The sequence below is a fragment of the Lepidochelys olivacea genome (genome assembly GCF_965140295.1).
Source record: "Lepidochelys olivacea isolate rLepOli2 genome assembly, chromosome: 2".
NCBI lineage: Eukaryota > Metazoa > Chordata > Testudines > Cheloniidae > Lepidochelys > Lepidochelys olivacea.
In genome coordinates this window covers 120,435,298-120,449,568 of record NC_140412.1, presented here as the reverse complement: position 1 = coordinate 120,449,568, position 14,271 = coordinate 120,435,298, and the positions used below count along the sequence as shown (strand labels likewise).

The following is a 14,271-nucleotide window of genomic DNA, read 5'->3' as shown; positions in this document are numbered from 1 at the left end:
CAGTAATTTGTGGGAAAACACTAAATCTCCATTTGTCAAATAGAATTTCGGCAATTTTTTAAATAAAGGTTTTAATATGTAAATTTAAGCAAGGGATAGAAAGAGTTGATGTCTATTACAGCAGGAGTTAATGTATTTTTTTACGTGGTTTAAGCAAGATTTATTTTATTCTTTTAGTGGTAAAAATTGTGTCTGAATTCCATTTTTATTTTAAAAAAAAGTCTGTTAATGTATTTTATAAAGTAGCATGGAGGAATCGGTCTCTCTCGTGGGCTTTGTGGGATCTAAGGTTTTTGTGGGTCAGACCAGGATAAAAATGCAAGAAACAACATGGGAGCAGGTGGGAGTGGGAATTGCAGGGCAGAACAAGAGCGGGATTAAAACAATAGTCCCACAGAGGGCTCTACCCTGTACCTTCTTCCCCTCCTAGGGCAATCCACATTTGAAGCTTTCGTTGTACTAGCCTGTAAATCTAGATTATCTGTGAATTCCAGGAGGGCAAACCTGAAAGATACTAACCCCCTCTTCTTGCTTGAAGGCTGAACCCCAAATGGGCCCCCACAAAGGGAACTTTTCCTGAAAGAACCTCGAACAAGCTTATTCAGAGGAATTCAATGGCACTGTGAACACAGCAGAATCATTTGCTGTGCACTGCGTCTTATGTTGAGGAACAGGAAGAGTGGAAACTTCAGCTAAGCTGTCCACTTCATCCATAGTGCCACTGGACTCTTTGGGGGAAATTAAGCCTCACATTGTGGCTTTCCCCTCAGAATCAAAAATCCCCCAAATATTCCATTGGAAAAACTCAAATCTTCCAGACACGTTTGCAAGCAGAAAGGACATGTATTACTTTGTATTCAAGCTTGAAGAACTGCATGGCCTTTAACTCTTATTACAGTTTATTGAGCCTTGGTTTTTGGAATCAATTGTACTTGAAAGACCCAGCTGGCACTCATGTAGATGAAAAATATTTCCCTACTGCTGCATGGGAAAAGAGGCAAAACCCTTATACTGTCCCACCAGGGTATTAGAAAAAACAGGAAATTTCTTCAGATGGGAATATAGAAAAAGCTGTCAGCTGCTGCACAGCAGACACCAGCTTTCTAGTGGGAATAAAGGCATATGGGGGCTTTCAGACCTACAGCTGTTGACTGACAGCTTTGCACTTCATCAAGGGAGATTACACTAACTTGTGAGTGGACTGCAGGACTTTGATTTCCATTTGACAGACCGGAATTCTTTCAAATCGGGGGGGGGAAGGATTTATTTTGAAGAGGGCTTCTTCCAACCTTCAACCCCTCCATCCCCACATCTCTTATCAAGCTACCAGTCCCATGGAGTTTTGTTCAGGAGCAAGGCTTTGCTCCTGAACAAAAGGAAACCCAGAAGACAATCAATCTGTAAGATTAATTGTCTCCTGGGTTTTAAAGGTGAACTCTTCCTCAATATTTTGTAAGAAAGGCAGCGGTTCTGCTTGAACTGCTCAGTTCTCTGGATGCACATTCTCCTAAACTTTGTACCTTAGGAATGTAATTCAGTTTTAAGTTTTAGCTGAGGTCCCAATTCAAGAAAGCTCTTAAGTTCCTAAATCCATCTCTCTTCAGAAAAGTATTGTGAGCACATGCTTAAAGTCCTATGGACTTCAATGGTTTCCTGAATCAGTACTCTACAAAGCTTTCCACTCCCAAGGATCCCAAGACACTATCAAGGCACTCTCACTCTGCCTGAAGCAGTCTTTTCGAAAGATTAGAGCAGTAGCCTGCAAGTCAGGAGTCCGGAGTTCTATCCTCATCCATACCACTGACTTACTCTGCAACCATTTCATAAACCATGCTTCAGTTTATCCATAAGTTAAATGTGTCTGAATCTATTTACCTTACATAGACAATTTGAGGCTTAACTTCAGAACAGCAATTCAGGAGCCCTGAAAGACAGGTTCTACATAGCTACAAAAGTAGGATTGCTAGTCTGGTAAAAAAATTCCATGGTCAGAACATCCAGTCCCTTCCAAACAATGGAACTTCCAGAAGCACAGCACCCTCTAACATCATGCTGGGGTATTACATCAATTTTGATGAGAATGCAGGGAACCACCTGCTTGAATCACTCATACCACTTCCCATAGCATCTCAGTTTCCTTAGAGGTTTCCCATGCAATTACTAACCTAGAACAGCACTAGTCAGCTTGTGAAGATCTGTGATTTTTAATCACCTAAGGGGACGTCTGTATCACCACACATTTTTAATACTCAAAAAAAAATCACTTGCAAAACCCAAGCTTTCTTTGCATGAGACACCATAGAAGGACCCGATTGTCAGAAAGCACTGAGCACCAACTCTCTGACTATGGGTGTCTCAAGTCCAACACCCAAATCACTACTCACTATTCAAAGTCTTGTCCTGTCTTTCGTACATTGCATGTGATGTAAATCAGAACATTTGCAAAAGAACTCAGTAATCAAATTCCTCTAGGCAAGCTTATATTTGCCTTGTTTCAGCAGCACTGTATTACTTCGCAATGTTAGCACTCTGTCACTGTTGCTATTAGCATTATTAGACTGTTAAGAAATTTTTTTAGAAATTCAAAGATTAACTTTAATAAAGTGTTGTATCTGTGCACAAAGTAGATGAGGTAATATCTTTTATTGGACCAACTTCTGTTAGTGAAAGAGAGAAACTTTTGAACATACATAGAGCTTTTCTATAGGTCTGACAAAGGTACAGTGTCTGAAGAACTCTGTGTGGCTTGAAAACTTGTCTCTTTCACCAACAAAAGTTGGTCCAATAAAAGATATTCCTTTCCCACCTTGTCTCTCTAATTAACAAAGTGCTTTAACAGCATCTGATGCTTTAATGCATCCGATGAAGTGAGCTGTAACTCAAGATAGCTTATGCTCAAATAAATTGGTTAGTCTCTAAGGTGCCACAAGTACTCCTTTTCTTTTTGCGAATACAGACTAACACGGCTGTTACTCTGAAACTTAACAGCTATTGTCACTTTTCTGCTCCAGAGATGTAACTAACTCGGAGATCAATTTACCTACTGACATGACCTCACAATGGTGGAGAGTATTGATTAAATACTATGTGAGCAAAGGCCATTTAAAAAAAAAAACCCACCTTTATTTTTATTAAAACAAACAAACAGCGACAGTCACTCAAGCAGACATTCATATTGACACCAGCCCTTCCCCCAGATAAGAAATAGCTGATGCACTTCAGCTTCATTTATTTTTAACTGGATCCCAATACTACACACTCATCCCACCTTCATTAACACCATGTTTTTATCATGCTAAAAGTTATTTGACAAACCATTTATAGACCATTTTCAAGGCACATAGCTGAATGGTTACAGCAAGACAAGCCAGAAGGGTTCTAGGATCTAATCTGGGCTGAGGTGCTGACTCACTCTGCAACTTTGGCCTACTCCCCTTCATCTTGCCTTGCCTCAGTCACTCAGTGGGTGAAAACAGTACCACACTGAGAAACAGATGCTGGGTCTGAGTTTCACTCTCTTGGGAGTATTATCAAAAGTTTTGCCACCACGGCTGGCATGACGACAGGGCCAGTTTCAGAGTCAAACACCATGCACTATGGGCCCCTCCCCCTCTCACTGCACTTTGAAAAACTGAAGCAATCTGACATCAAATGCAAGATATCATTCACCCCTCTCCAGTCCTCTCCCACTTTGTCTCATCCAGCAGTGAGGCCAAGATTAGCTCCATCACAAGCAGAAGGTACTGCCTCAACTCAGAAGATACACCATCTCTGGATTTTCTCCCTCTCTCCCTCCTTATTTTCTCCTCCCAGCCCCCCCACGCGCCCTTTCTGATTTCTGTAGGTTCTTTAAAAGAAAAAGGAGTACTTGTGGCACCTTAGAGACTAACCAATTTATTTGAGCATAAGCTTTCGTGAGTTACAGCTCACTTCATCGGATGCATACGAAAGCTTATGCTCAAATAAATTGGTTAGTCTCTAAGGTGCCACAAGTTCTCCTTTTCTTTTTGCGAATACAGACTAAACACGGCTGTTACTCTGAAACCTGTATGTTCTTTGTTTCCAGACCCTGTATCCCATCACAAACTTGTCATTGCCTCCACTCTCGTTTCCTTCCCCTCCATCCATCACCTACACAGCTGACACAACCAACTTCCCTCCACCCCACACAGCCCAGCACCATCCTCATGTTTGCCACCTTGCATGGGAGTGCCCCTCAAACTTGTCCTGCATCTCTGGGCACATTCCAAAGATGCTCCACACAGAAAGGGGAGCAAAATAACTATCAGGATGGACCCTGCAATTCCGTCCCCCCGGCAACAAGGGACAGCAGGATCAGATACAGACAAGACAAACAGTGCCAGTATCCTGTTGCAGGTTTATGCTACCAAATACTTCACAGAGGGAGGGGTGGAGAGGAATGTTGGTGCAGCACCACCTAAATATGAAATGAAAGGAGCAGACCTTGTCCAGTCACGTGAGCAGACCAAATATATGGAGGCATGTGCAGTCTCCACTCAGCACACTGCTGTTGCTCACAACTAAGCGTAGCTCTAGGTAGATGTTACCAGTTATTTATTGGCGGTATTACAATAGCACCTAGAGACCCCAAGCTGGGATCAGAGTAGCAGCCGTGTTAGTTTGTATTTGTAAAAAGAAAAGGAGGACTTGTGGCACCTTAGAGACTAACAAATTTATTTGAGCATAAGCTTTCGTGAGCTACAGCTCACTTCATCAGATGCATGCAGTGGAAAATACACTGGGGAGATTTTATATACACTGAGAACATGAAACAGCCCCTCTGTGCTAGGTGCTGTACACATATGTAATGAGCAGATGGTCCCTGTCCCAAATACTTAAACAATAAGTAATTTCAGTGGGAACTGCTGGGTGCCAGGAACTTTTCTCAGCCTTAGCCTTCTTAAAAAGATAAGGCTCTATAAGTACTAGGTTAAAAATCAAATGGAAAGAAAAACCACACACAGAGAGGGAGAGGGAGAACAGGTCTGAGTCTACAATATGAACACTATATACTGCTGCTCAAACATCAAACTCTGTATTTCTCAGTTTTACAAGCATTTATAATAGGGCTCCTGAACACTTCTGATCTATAACCACAATAATGAGAGCAATGAATTGGAGGCAAATTAAGCCACTAATAATGAGGAGGGCTTGCAAAAAATGGTCTGGCTCACAGGCCAGTCTGAAAAGTGCACTACCAATTTACAACAGAGGCCAACATTTGGGAATTCTAGGTGAAGCATGCTCCCAGGAGAGTGTGTGCATTTTTAACCAGTTGTGCAGTGCATGTACAGGTGACAGAGAAAACATTCTCTTCTTAGTGCTAGCAGGTAGATTCAGAAATTAAGCAAAATGGGGATAAAGAACTTGCACAGATTTTAGCAAATATTGTAGGGCTGTGTATGACCCAACACTTTCAGACTTTTAAGTAATCCTAAATTGTAACCATAAAACTAATCTTACCTTTAAAGTTGCCAAGGAACAAGCCAGGCAGAATCTGTGAGAAAGAAATATAGTATCAAATATAGAGGTCTTGTGGTAGCACAGTTTGACAATGTTTGATTTGCATACAGGATGGAACAGATTTCTGTCGTAGACTATTGTCTAATGGAATCTAAAGGTGCTGGCAGCATTATATATTTCTCCTTGTAACTTTCCCATTCTATAATGCTTCAGGCATGCTGCACTTTGAAATGTTTCCAACATGACTAAAGGTTGATAGTAATATTTGACAGTTACACACCATTTTCCACCCAAGGATCTCAAAAATAGGCCCTGTAAAACCCTTGCTGTAATGTATTATCCTTATTGAATCAATGGGGAATCAAATACAAAAAAGGTTAAGTGACTTGTCTAAGGACACAGAATAAGTCAGTGAAGGGACTGGAAAATAAAATCCAACAGATCTTGTAGTGCTTGAAGCGGAGGAAGGCAAGTCAGATCACTGTCACCCTACATTTCAGTAAGGTACTCTTAAATATAAGAAATCACTGCAAACAGCACTTATGAACAGAGTGATAATCAATTAAAGTCACTCAGTTGCGCTTCCGCGCCCCTCTCCCCCAAACTATGTGCTCCTCAGCAGGGCTCCCATATGCTCTTGCTATTCTCAGTTACATTACTTTCTTTAACTTGGGAGTTTCAAGGTCTTCTTCAGGGTCAGCTCTGTGCAGTCCGAGTACATATGGTTAACAGTGTGATGTTACCCATTCCCACCCTTTCATAAACCTCCTCTGCACTGAAGCCAACACACAAAAGAGCATGTATGGAAAAAAAAGAAAAGAAAAGGGCACACACCACAACACAAAAGTAAAACCTTTGTTCTCTCCCACTACATGACAGACACCTGGACATCTATGACCAACATCTAATTCCCCTGAAGAAGCAAAAACAAGATAGCTAAAATATGATCCATTTTCCTTTACACGCCTGTAAAGCATACCACCATCAATGACATGTCAGCACCAACTTCCTACTGCCTTAGCAACGCTCTAATGTCATCACAACTGCATCAACAATCTCCCTAGCACTGCTATTTAAAGGAAAAACTCCCCCCACTTTGCTCAGTCCAGCAATTCGGAAGTTCTAAAAGGTATGAAGTACTTTCGCCAGGGATTGGCATTTGAGACCTTTCTTCACAACAACCATCTTGTTGAAAAGGGACATGATTTGTGTCATGGAGCGTAGCAGCCCAGCATATGGGACTGTAAATTAGTTTCTAGGATGTTTTACCATATAGGTTGCACAAACAAAAACAATCTTTAATACTTATTATGCCACTATCAATCAGGTAAGAAAACAGAAGAGCCACGCTTTCAGGCCAACATTATTTTGCATGAACCTCCCTCCCCTACATCTTTAACTTACATTCCCTCTCCATGTCAGGTCACATCATATCCAACCCTCGGGTTCAATCCTGTCAACAGCTCTAGAAGGCCATGTTGCCTAGACCCAATGGACCTTTGCAATTCCCTTAACTATGTACAGGGCTGAACGACGCTCATCCATTTCATTTTTATTTTTGATTTTGCCATACTGGGATCTGAAGGAATGTGAAACTTAAAGCGAAAGTCAAGGGCTGCAAAACCACATGAACCAAAGCTGACAATGTTTGACAAGAACCTATGCAAACAGAGACCTGCAAGTTTAACACAGCTAATGCGTGCTCATGATTTACCCCTGTAGCGGGACAAGATTCACCAGTGCAGCAACTCCTGCTGGTAGTCCAGGGAATTAGCTCTTCACCAGCACTGGAGCGCCCTCTACACTCCGGTGTCTCACCTGTCACTGGTCCCATGTCCCTCCCAGACCTCAGTTCCTTTTTCCCTGGGGTTCTGCCCCAGCAGGATCCCCACTCTGGGTCTCCCCTCACAGGGAACCCCCAACCCTCTAGACCCACCTTGCCTCAGTGGCTACTGCCAGTCATCAGCTAGCCCCCGTTCACGGGGGCAGACTGCAACGTAAGCCACTCATCATTGGTAAGAGGGTAGGACCTACTGCCTTTGCCTATCCTCAGACTGCCCCTCTGCAGCCCCAGTGCCTCTGTAGGCACTCACCAAGGCCTGCAGCCTCGGGGTTTATCAGGCTGGAACTCTGCAGCGCTACTCTGCTTTAGCACTGTTTCCAGGCAGCTAGCCCTTCCCACTACAGTGGGACTCTTTGCTTCTAGCCCCCAGCCTTCTTATAAGGGCCAGCTGGGCCCTGATTGAGCTGGCCACAGCTGTGGTTAGCTACTCCCTCAGCTTCCCTAGCTGTTCTTAATCCCTGTAACCCAGCTGCAGCCCTCTCCAGGACTGCTTTTAACCCCTTCAGGGCAGGAGCGGGGTGACCACCCCACTACAACCCCCCTTTTGGAGTTTTACTAATTAACATCCTTTATAAAGAGAGCAAAGGATGACCCATCTAGAAAGTCATTACTTCAAGAGTGCATGTAATTTGGTCTCCTTAGTATGGACCACTGTGGGGACCCATCCCTGAAACTTTTCACTCTCTCTCAAACGTGCTTGAAAAAAACAAAACAAAAAAAAACAACACACACACCTCATGGTACTCTGGTTAGTTTTGTTTTTTTTAAAAAGATATGGTTGTGTCTCTGACTCAGTTTCAGTCTCTCCTAGTTAAATAGGTGTGGGCTATTGCCTCTGTTCACATTAGCAGCTTCTCCCAGGAGTATTGTACCTGTGACATAAGTGAAGGGCCAGTGGCCTAACATGCTCCCAAACAGATCACAATGGCACAAAATTCAACAACCCAACCCAGCCAACTACCTCAGTCTGAGTTTAAATTTCCAAATACAAATGCAATATTCTGTATGTGTAGGTATGCTATAGTATTTCAGACTGGACTGCAGCATTTATCTAACAATCGTATATTCCCAAGAGAGGATTAGAGCTTACATTCTAGTCATTACCACTAGGGTTAGAAACCATAAAGAGAAAATGCCCAGACTGGGTAGACGGACAGACTGGAGGAGGGATAAAAAGGAAGATGCTCTTTAAATAGGATGTCCTTAGTGAAGGTGGAAAAAAACCAGAAGTGTGTATTTGTGCATTATGAAACCAATAAAGGAAATTAGGATGTCTTGCAAGGAAGAGGCTGCCTCAGGAGTCATTCTAAAAGAATGAAACCTTACCAAGGAGGAAAGCTACCTGGAAAAAGGTGACTCTTCCTATAGTGCTTACTAATATTTCGGCACTATGCTATGGTTGGGAACTTTCAGCTGTGTCATCTCACCCTGACTTCAGCAAATGCAATCTCAGACTACGGAGAAGGGAGGATTAGAACCAAATGAAGAGTGATGGATGGGTGTTTACATGTGAGAGAAGAGGGGAGGGAGAGGAGAAGGGTGGCCATATCATGAACTTTTCAACCACTGCTTTGTGAATAAAACAAGAGCTCTTCATATGAGCTGAAACACAATATGAAGCAAATGCTATTTAGTAAATACGACCATGGACAAGATCTCTACTTTGCCACCAATCACCAAGGCCATCTAAGTCAGTCATCAGTTCCTAATTGCATTAATGAGAAAGTCAGAATAAATATTGTGATGGCACAGCCCTTTTAAGAGAGAGCTACTGATACTTATCAACCTCCTAGTAATTCTTCAGATCCACTTAAAAGATTTATGGATGTCTGAATGCCCCATTATTTTCTAAATAGACACATACTCTCAGACTACATTAACATAACTTACTGCATAAAGTTGTTTTGACTAATATCTATTAAGCAATCCATGGAAATTCACTGCAGTTTAATGGGTTTTGTGCAGAGATTATGAGAAGAATGTGATGCAGGGCAAGAACAAGAGGATTAGCCTATTTCACTAAGCGTCACAGGAAAGTCACATAGGCCGATGGGCCAGATCCTCACCTGATGTAAACTGACATAGGTCTATTGATTTCCAAGGAATTATTTACATCAGCTGTAACGATCTAGATTAACTTAGAAAAAATGTAAATCAATCTCTTTATTAAATACTATTTACCTATGCAATTTACATAAGGCACTTATATATCATGTGCTTAGTGATCTTGTAATAACACACCTACACGAATAAATCCCAAATGCCATTTTAACAGTGCCACTAAAAGAATCTTCCCCTATGAAATACTGAGGCTTCCACCATCCCTTCAAGAAAGCCTGAGTGAATAAGAAGAATTGATCTTCAGAGTATCAGACCAAGAAGGGAATGAATCCCAGTGGAAGGCTCTTCACTGAGAATGCCTTTCACTAAGAATGCCTTGCTTACAGATAAATAAATCTAAGTTTTATCAGTTAGAGCATTATCTCCCATCTGATCTCAGCTGCCAAACCACAGAATGAAAAAGAGGGGGTTCTAAGGTCATGCATGATTTTGAAACACAGAAATCAACATGAATCTTGAACTAAAACCCAGGTCAGAGATAAAGCATGAGCAGTTAGAATAAGAAAAGGAAAATGTAGACTATTAAGAAAAACTCTCTAGCAATCAGATCAGTTGGACTGCAGAATAGTCTTTCCATGGAAGCGGTGGAAAGCCCATCACTGGAACCATTTTGACTGGACTAGAAAGATCTCTAGAAACTACTGTGATAGAGGATGGGCTAAGTAAAGAAAAAGATCTGCGGGAGTTTAACCCTCAACTGAAGAGGTTAAAGACAGAGAGAAGGTTAAAAGAAAAGGAGGATTGTGGCACCTTAGAGACTAACCAATTTATTTGAGCATAAGCTTTCATGAGCTACAGCTCACGTCATCGGATGCTCACGAAAGCTTATGCTCAAATAAATTGGTTAGTCTCTAAGGTGCCACAAGTCCTCCTTTTCTTTTTGCGCATACAGACTAACACGGCTGCTACTCTGAGAGAAGGTTAAGGCATTGAAAATTAATTGCAGTTAAGTGATGAATTTGCAGTTTGAGAGGGCTTGCTAGCCAGCCATTTTCCCATAGTTGTGTTGCATGGGAATAATATTACAATAATAATAATATTACAAACAACTTACTTTGGAAGAACCTGGAGGATGACTAGGTGCCAGGCTTGAGAACAACAAGCACAGCTGTTTTTGCTAAGATGTAACAGACAAAAAGTGCCTCAGTCCTCTGCAAGCCTTTCTATAAGCTGCAAAACCCATATAAAAATCAGGTACACTTACTCCTATGAAATACATGTATACCACATTTCTAACTAAACGCAAAACATAGGAACCCCACTGCACTCGTGACTAGAAAACACAACAGTGACAAGGGCTCAAGAACCAACAGACGCTGTAACAGTCTCTGGAGCTTTTCCATTTCTGAACCATTAGGGGCAACAATTAATCTTCTCTTGGCTTCAGTACAAAGAGATGCTCTTAATTGAAATAATCCACCATCTGATAAGCTGCTCAAATCATGTCCCTCTGTAGTCTCCATCATATATGGCTATACTGCAAGAAGCACTCAAATTACCAACTAATGTCACTGATACTGAGAGGCACTGATGACTCAGGGGGCCACATGCATCCAACAATCAGCTTTGAGGATTCCAAGCCCCACTTAATCCCTTGTGTTACTGCTGGCTCACAACACTGACAGAAAAGGCAATATGCTTGGTGCCACATTCTAACAATTCCAAGAATAAAACCAGCAACCAAGATCTTCAAAAATGATTCTGGATTTTGAGGACCTCAATTTTTGGATATCCAATTTGAGATACATTAAAAGGAGCCTGCTTTTCAAGAAGTGTTGACCACCTACCATCTGTGAAAACCAAGTAATTAGAAGGTTATGTCCTAAATAGCCCAAATAAAGCAGAGGGAGATCCATAATTGATTTTCAATTGACCACACGTCCCCAAAGTCACATATAAGGCAGGTATGTGTTACTATTCCCGTTTTGCAGAAGGGAAAACAAATAGGGAGAGGTTAAAGATCTGATCCTGCATCCATTAACTTCAGTGGATCCAGGATCAGGCCCTCAGTGATTTACCCAAGGCCTCACAGCAAGTCAGTGTCAGAGCCAGGAAATCCTGGCTCCCACCTCATGTTCGGTCTACTAATCACATGGCCTTCAAGTGCTAGACAGATACATAAAAAGTGGGATCCTTGACACCCCCAATAGTAAGTGTGAGGCAAAAGAACCACCAGGAGTGTGTTAAACCTTCTGCCTATAGTAATCAGTAAACAATCAGCCTCCATATGTTAGTTTGAAAAATCTAATTAACTTGCATTAAACAAGCATCTGAACACAAACAGAGCTGATGCTGGAAGAGAAAAGAAAGACATCCAGATTCCTCTGTACTGAATGGCATCAGCTAGGAAAATCCAGATAGTTATAAAAAGAAAAGGAGTACTTGTGGCACCTTAGAGACTAACCAATTTATTTGAGCATAAGCTTTTGTGAGCTACAGTAGCTCTGATGAAGTGAGCTGTAGCTCACGAAAGCTTATGCTCAAATAAATTTGTTAGTCTCTCAGGTGCCACAAGTCCTCCTTTTCTTTTTGCAGATAGTTATAGAAATTCAAACATTTCTTCTAGGACACACCCAAAAACCCACTTAAGAAAACAAATAATACAACAAAAGAGCCAAGAACCACAACAATCACGATAAAGGTTTTTTGACTTGGCTTCTTCAAGGCATGTGGTATAACACATGTCCTGAGACTGACTCATGGGGGGGGGGGGTTACTGTGGAAGTGTTAGATGCCTAGGAGATTGCGAAACATAAAGAACGCCATTTATTTTCCTCCAGCAGCTTCACTAGATACCCACGCAGTCAACAAGTCTGGCATCTTGATCTTTCTACCCCTCTGCGTGATGGATGGTTTTAAAGAGGGTGCCCAGAATACTCCTTGAACATCTAGGTAGCTGTAAGGACTCTGGCTGCCTGAAGCATTTCCGTCTTCTCATGCAAAACCGAGAAAGACACACACAACAAGGAAACGACAACCGAGAAATATACATATACGCCCTGATTACTAGTCATGTGGACAGCAGGTTTATAAAGGCGCGTGAGGGATCAAGAGTAGAATTGTCTAGCTCTCCCACTTTGCTAGTCTACAGCAAATGTATTTTGCAGGGAGAGGAAGGAAGACAGACCTACTTAGTACCAGCTGAAACCAAATCATCGTGCATGCATGGCAGCTGCAGATTGCTAACCAGGAAACGCGCCCCCAAGGGGAATTTCAGCCATCGTCTCCTTCCCTTTCCAAAAAGCCAAAATCGAAGTTAGGCAGAAAAACCTCATTTGACCTTAGCTGGCCATAAACGCCTATAGCAACGGCTCGTTACCCCTCATTGTATAAGGATGTTTACTGCAAAACAAAGCAGGGAGGGGGAGGAGACGATGTGGGGAGGCGGTGGATTGATCTTTACAGCAGCTTTTCGATCCTGGGGAGCCCCGCACACCCCGACGCACACGCACACAAAGAATAACAAGAAGAAGCAGCAGCATTACCTTGTTCATCCCATTCCCCATGGCTCTAAGCGGACTGAACTTTAGTACTGCGGGAGAACTCTTGGCTGCAGGCTAAGCTTGCTTGCACGCTGCAGGTCAACGCGCATGGGAAAGTGTTTGCCCTGTGATGAGAGTGTGTATGGGGCGAGGGGGTTACTGTCAATTCTTAGCTGCAGCGCGCAGGATCATCTCTGCCCCCAGCGTGGCCAGGCTTTTCTCCTAGATGCCTTGTGATCAGAGGAGGTTTTCCGCTTGGCTACCCCTGGACCTCGCTGCACGGGAGAACAGCTGAACTAGTCACCAGGGCGTCATTGCCAGGAACCACCTCTCGGCTCTCGCCCTTCTGTTTGCAGGGCTCGCCACCCCCACGTGTGATTAGAGCCCGAACGCCTAGCAAGCGTCCCCCTCCCCCCCCCCCCCCAGGCTGCCCTGGGGCTTGTAGTTCCGCCGCGGCCGGCTCCCCCGCCGAGACCCGCCTGAGAAAACTACACGTCCCGCCGTGCAAAGCGACCCCGGCCCTCCCCCGCCAGCAGCACACGCGGAGACAGGCGAGGGTGAGTCCGGCCCACCCTCATTCCTGGAAGGGTGAGTAAGCGGCGGCGGCGGCGGCTGCTGCGGGTGTGTGGGATGAAGCGGGAGGTTGTTTAGTTTCCTAGCAGTCAGGGCCAAAATAACACAAGTTGCCACACTGAAATAATCAAACCTATTTCTTGCCGTTTATGCAAATCAGGCTTGGTTTTAAAAAAGAAAAATAGGAAAAAAAAAACAAAAAAAACCCACCTTCTGTTCAGGGCCTTGCGCCAGGAAGCCGCTGCTGGGCTTTAGCCTGATCTGTACAGCGGTTTCCAAGGGTCTCTGTAAAACCCCCGGCACCCCAGCTTTTTTCCAGGGTCAGTCTGTGTTCCCAGTAGGGCTGTAGTGTAGACGCTACTGCGATGGAAGGGGTTCTTCTGTTGTGGTCGTAAATCCACCTCTCTGAGAGGTGGTGGCTAGGTTGAGGGAAGCTTGGGGCTGCTTAGGTGCCGCACAGGGTGTGAAATGGTTCACCTGAGCCATGCTGTGAGGTCGACCTATTTTTGTAGTGTAGACTAGGCCTTAGGACCTGTCTACATTGCAAAGTTCAGTTGACTGAAGTTACGTCAGAAGCCACTTTAATTACATCCACCGTGCACACCCCCACAACGCTCCTCGTGTCGGCGGAGCGTGTCCACAGTTGGTGCTCTTGCATCGACAGAGCATTGCATCGTGGGTAGCTAGCCTCCTGTGGAACTCGCCACCCTCTGCCGCTGGGAGCTCTGGGAACAGATCGCAGCGCATCCTGGGGGTGCGCTCTCCATC

At 43.5% G+C, this 14,271-nt stretch overlaps 1 protein-coding gene across 2 annotated transcripts in view; it reads right to left on the bottom strand.

Moving 5' to 3' along the window:
• The window catches only part of DUSP22 (dual specificity phosphatase 22), a 114,473-nt gene extending 101,161 nt beyond the window's left edge, over positions 1-13,312 (bottom strand). For both annotated transcript variants that reach the window (XM_084620043.1, XM_084620042.1), the window contains exons 1-2: positions 12,934-13,312; positions 5,485-5,518 (exon numbers count right to left, since the gene is read on the bottom strand). In XM_084620043.1, coding sequence (XP_084476169.1) covers positions 5,485-5,518; positions 12,934-12,954 — 55 coding nt within the window. In that variant the 5' untranslated portion in view covers positions 12,955-13,312. The remainder of the gene's footprint in view (positions 1-5,484; positions 5,519-12,933) is intronic.
• Positions 13,313-14,271: the final 959 nt, after the last annotated feature.